Source organism: Monopterus albus, unplaced genomic scaffold (assembly GCF_001952655.1).
Source record: "Monopterus albus unplaced genomic scaffold, M_albus_1.0 scaffold10.1, whole genome shotgun sequence".
Lineage (NCBI taxonomy): Eukaryota > Metazoa > Chordata > Actinopteri > Synbranchiformes > Synbranchidae > Monopterus > Monopterus albus.
This window is the reverse complement of record NW_018127890.1, coordinates 942,558-948,129: the sequence shown is the minus strand read 5'-3', so window position 1 is coordinate 948,129 and position 5,572 is coordinate 942,558. Positions and strand designations below refer to the sequence as shown.

The 5,572-nt window shown below is 44.8% G+C and overlaps 1 protein-coding gene across 1 annotated transcript in view; it reads right to left on the bottom strand.

Annotated features, from left to right (window-relative positions):
- The window catches only part of LOC109954597 (PWWP domain-containing protein MUM1), an 11,904-nt gene extending 6,338 nt beyond the window's left edge, over positions 1-5,566 (bottom strand). Inside the window, exons 1-9 of the mRNA XM_020590046.1 lie at positions 5,418-5,566; positions 5,005-5,127; positions 4,834-4,904; positions 4,544-4,620; positions 4,173-4,233; positions 4,013-4,088; positions 3,874-3,924; positions 3,532-3,755; positions 2,265-2,486 (exon numbers count right to left, since the gene is read on the bottom strand). Coding sequence (XP_020445702.1) covers positions 2,265-2,486; positions 3,532-3,755; positions 3,874-3,924; positions 4,013-4,088; positions 4,173-4,233; positions 4,544-4,620; positions 4,834-4,904; positions 5,005-5,020 — 798 coding nt within the window. The 5' untranslated portion in view covers positions 5,021-5,127; positions 5,418-5,566. The remainder of the gene's footprint in view (positions 1-2,264; positions 2,487-3,531; positions 3,756-3,873; positions 3,925-4,012; positions 4,089-4,172; positions 4,234-4,543; positions 4,621-4,833; positions 4,905-5,004; positions 5,128-5,417) is intronic.
- Between the last annotated feature and the right edge of the window lie 6 nt (positions 5,567-5,572).

The following is a 5,572-nucleotide window of genomic DNA, read 5'->3' as shown; positions in this document are numbered from 1 at the left end:
TCTCCTGTATTTCTCTGGTCATGTCGTCGAGTCTCTTGTTGTTTGTCTCCATAATTAGTTGCACGAAGCCTTTGAAGTTTTCCTGTTGTTGGTTCATCAGCGCGATGTACATCTGTTTCTGCTGATCCACAATGTCTGTTACTTGCGCTGCTCTGTGATACACTTCTTCTGCCTCCATATCCTCATTCGCATGCAATTTATTAGCTCTTTTCCCTCTTTGAGGCATTTTAATAGTTGTGGAATTTGTTCCAAGACTTGAAAGTGTAGAAGATGTGAAAAATTGTAGAACAGACAAGAGGGGCAGTAAAGATGTCTGAGGTCTCAAGTGCAGCTGTCAGTGTTGAAAATGGCAAGTGGACAAGCTTAACAGAACTGATTTTCCCTGGCTCGACAGTGTGTGGTGTTTGAGTTGGGCTGCACTTTGTTGACACTGAAGCAGTATTTGTTGCTAATGGTTTTAGCAAGAATTTTAAGGCAAATATTTGTTAACTTTTTGCCAAATAAATGAAAAGCTTTACTAACTAACTAAACAAATAAGTAAGTACTGCACCAAAAACAGGTCCCCTTATGAAAAGAGAAAAATCAAGGACCGTGACGCCACCCGGTATAGCGCAAACGGAACACCACCCTGGAGCCAGGCCCGAGGTTGGGGCTCGAACACAAGCGCCTGGTGGCCGGGCCTTTTCCTACAGGGCCCAGCTGGGCTTAGCCCAAACGAGCAACGCGGGGACGTCCTCTCGTGGGCCCACCACCTACAGGAGGATCCGTAAGGGACCGGTGCATAGTGGATTGGGCAGCGGTAGAAGGCAGGGGCCCCGGCGACCCGATCTCTGGACACAGAGACTAGCCCTGGGGACGTGGAATGTCACCTTGGTGGTGGGGAAGGAGCCCGAGCTTGTGCAGGAGGTTGAGAGGTACCGGCGAGATAGTCAGACTCACCTCCACGCACACACAGATTCAGGAGGAACAATGCGGTTTTCGTCCTGGCCACTGAACACTGGACCAGCTCTATACCCTCTTCAGGGTGGTGGAGGGTTCATGGGAGTTTGCCCAGTCCACATGTATTTTGTGGATTTGGAGAAGGCATTCAACCGTGTCCCTCTCGGCACCCTGTGGGGGGTGCTCCGGGACTATTGGGTCCGGGGCCCTCTGCTGAGGGCTGTCCGGTCTATGTACGACCAGAGCAGGAGTTTGGTTTGCATTGCCAGCAGTAAGTCAGACTTGTTTCCAGGGCATGTTGGACTCCGGCAGGGCTACCCTTTGTCACCAGTTCTGTTCATTACTTTTATGGACAGAATTTCTAGGTGCAGCCGGAGGGAGTCCAGTCTGGGGACCACAGGATCTCTCCACTGCTTTTTGCAGATGACGTTGTCCTGTTGGCTCCATCAAACCAGGACCTTCAGCATGCACTGGAACAGTTTGCAGCCGAGTGTGAAGCGGCTGAGATGAAAATCAGCACCTCCAAATCCGAGGCCATGGTTCTCATTCAGAAAAGCGTGGCTTGTTCCCTTCAGGTTGGTGGAGAGTTCCTGCCTCAAGTGGAGGAGCTCAAGTATCTTGGGGTCTTGTTCACAAGTGAGGGAAGGATGGAACGGGAGATTGACAGGCAGATTGGTGCAGCTTCTGCAGTCGATGTACCGGTCTGTACATCGTAAGGCGAAGCTCTCAATTTACAGGTCGATCTACATTCCTACTCTCACCTATGGTCTTGGCCGAAAGGGCAAGATCCTGGATACAGGTGGCCGAAATGAGCTTTCTCCGCAGGGTGGCTGGGTGCACCTTTCCCCCCCCGAGCAATAGTAACATATACAATAACAAGGCAATAAGAAGCATTCAACCCATACAAGGTATAGTCACCTTACATTAACAACATAGATCAGTGATTTGCTCGAAACGAAGTGGGAAGAAGTCAGACTTATTTAAACCCACCCCGGTCTGTTACAATTACCCTCAGAGATAGGGTGAGGAGCTCGGTCACTCAAGAGGAGCTCAGAGTAGAACCGCCCCTGGGGAAGACCCAGGACACGCTGGAGGGACTATATCTCTCGGCTGGCCTGGGGACGCCTCGGCATTCGCCCGGGGGAGCTGGAGGAAGTGTCTGGAGAGAGGGAAGTCTGGGCATCTTTGCTTAAACTGCTGCCCCCGTGACCCGGTCTCGGATAAGCGGAAGAAGATGGATGGATGAACCAAAAACTGCAACCCCGTAACCATTAATCTTATGAACATTCCACCCCTAACGAGCACCAATGAATGCTTTAGCTCACCTCAGGTAGCAGCACATCTAAGACAAAGCGGACACACTCCATGTTCTTCACCTCAGCCAGGCAAGGGGCAGGGGCCACTGCTGAGGCATAAAGATCATTTAGGTACCAGTAGACCTGGTCCAGTTGCTTGTCATCTTCCAGGTAATAGTTCACCACCCGTCTCCGATTAGCACTTAAAAAGGACCGAAGCCACCTGGACTGCTGCTGCCCACAGATAACGGCCTATAAAAGAGAGTGATGCTGTAAGTTTGGATTTATTCATCCAGGGACGGGCGCTCAACTAGCATGCTCCTTTTTAGTGAGACCTACAATGCCTGTTAAAAACATGAACCACACCGGCTAATGAAGTTTTGTTTCTTGACATTAGAATCTCAGTAGATGCCATTAGTCTCCCTTCCACTCAATAGCAGATTCAAATATGAAACAAAGTAATATGTAAAAATCTGGAAAAAACTCAACACTCTCAAACTTACACCCATGCCTCTGTTTGTTTAAGCTTTGCATGCCTATTTGTCTGTGCAAAACCAGCTGAGCTCTTGCAAATTATACAACTGGGAGTGAACAAAAACTACTGACTGTCTGGCGCCTCAGCACCCTATTCACAAAGGCAATCAGTTTTTAAGGATGGCTTGTTTTGGCTCAACTTACAGCTGGGCCATTTTTTAAACAAACACCTAATTATTAAATGCCTTCAGAAATGATCAACAATCCTTTTGCTAATTGATACTTAACATTTTTATGACACATCTGTAATGTTTTAATCTACATGTTGCTTTCACCAGGTAACTCTCCACCCAGCTTCCAGAAGCAGGTGTATTAGCTAAAGCAATACGGATCACGCCTTGATTTCATGCAAACCACCTCTCCTTGTGCATTTGTTGTGTGATATATCTGTATATTTTTGTGCACTAAATTTGTACATAATCCACTGGTCAATGTTCTAACTGGCCTTATAATGTTACAGACATCAGCTAAAATGCTTAACAATCAGATCATATACAGTATTTCATGTCCAATTTACAGTGAATAAAATGTTTCTCATTACATAAACATTTGTGGGACATGGAAAACATTCAACACAAGGGATTCATTCAAATCACTGGAGAAAGTTAAACATGTACAACTCATTCATCTCCTCAAATTACTGATAGTGTTAAAAAGGCTATAATGAATGTCGTCTAGTTGGACGGTACATCCACAGGTAGTAATACTCTTCCACAGTTCGCAAACTAGTTAATCCAAGAACAAGAGCAGGCTACAAACATACCAGAAGGCGTCCTTCCACCATGCGCTGCTTGACAATGAAATGTACGAGTTTCTCATTAGCACGGTTGTGGGCGGCATGGGTGCGGTCTGGCAGTAGCCTTTTTGAGCACCGGCTGACCTCCTCCTGCTGCTCACTGAAGCTGTCCTCCTTATGATCGTCAAACAGCTCCTCCATCATCGGTCTCTCAGAGGCTGCCTGCGGGTATTTCCTCCTCACTGGGTAACCTGAAGCAGTTAGGGAGAAACATCAAAGAGCATCATCGGGATCAAGTAGAGCTGCAGGTGTAACTCAGTCAAATATCCTGTGGTACCATTTTAATGACTGTCACAAAACAAAGCTTACTCATGTCATGAGCAAAGTACTCGATGAAGGAGCCAGAAAATGAGCCACATGCTACAAAGACAAACCATGATTAATACACCTATTAATGCAGAGGTATCAGAAGAACACTGCTGATAAGCATTGAACGGCCAATACTCACCGATTCGTATCCCGTAGTCTGTTATGAGCTCCAAGGCCCACTCAATTGCTGTGTCGTACTTTTCTTTGGCTTTACACTGTGATAAAACCAATGTGACAGACATATTTAAACTGCCACTGTCAGAAAAACGTTGAACATATAATTTACGAGCAATTCTTACCACCAGCTCTTTCGATTCTTCACAGTCAAAGGGCTTCAAGGTTTTCAAAGCCACAGTAAACCTTCAACAAAAAAACACAACTGAAAAAAAATCCTGATGATTTGTTGCTCGCACTTCACTCATTAGTGCCGTTTACATATTTTGTGCATCACATCAGAATATATACAAGGAATTTTACTACCACATAGGGTGACAAATTTTCAGACACCAAAGTTGGTGATCCCTAAGTCACATTTTGTCTACATGATCAAGACGAATGGTGCAGAGACTCTGTGACCCAGGGAACCTCACAACCTATAGCGCAATCCTATTCACTAAAAGTACAAAAGCACTAGCCCACAAATCAGAGAGACAACAGAATTATTTCTTACCCTTTCTTTCTGTGAATTGTTATGTCATCAACGAACATGACACTTGCTTTTTTCTGCTTGTGGTTGACACTTTTAACCTGCAGGAATTAAAACAGTAGAGATTTTAAACAAGTTGTATTAGGTTAAGTCATTAACTGAGCAGAAATTCCCTATTACCAAGCTTCTCAAATGTGAAACATTACTGATTTGCTGGATATATACAAATGTTAATAAACTTGTGATGTGTTCCATTTAAACAACTTTATAAAAGCTTGTGCTGAGAAACTATCAACACAGATTTTTGTACTTACCAGTGCAGGCCAGAATGGGTAATTTCTAAATTTGCACCACACAAATACTCCCTCTCTAATAGATCGGGGCTCTGAAACACAAGAATATAAACAATCCACTTAAGACACATAATCCAGTCCACATTCAGTCCTCGTAGGTGGGGTGCATTCAGTCACAGCAGTGTCTCTCACTTTTGCCAATTTGCATCAAGAAACTTGGCAGGTCCTCCTCCTCTTCATCATCACTTTCCTCATCTTCCTGGAAGGACTTAAATGGCAGTGGTTCCTCATAGTGACTCAGCTCTATTGACAGATCTGAAGACAGTAAAGATGCGCCTTTATGGGGCGTACAGGGGACAAGCAAGAACAGAATTAAAACAGATCATTTTATTCCCTTGAATTCTCTATGAGCAGAAGTTACAAACCTAATACACATAAATCCACAAAAGTACAATATATTTTAAATTTTTGTATCAATTTTGGCTGCATACAGGTCATTATGTTTTAGAATACGAAGGTGGCAACCTCCTAAAATACACCATTTCTTGAAATTCTTAAAAGCCTTATCTTGAATCTGCATGAGACAAACACTACAAAGAACCTACATTCCTCTGCCAGTTCAAATTTGGGTCTTGGGCGTTCCGATGATTGACTAGTGGTACCCCTCTGCAAATTCCCTGTCTTGATCTTCCGTGGCCTACCACGCGGACGCTTGACTGGTGGATTGTTGGTTTCACTGCAGGTCTCCTTCTGCTGCCTT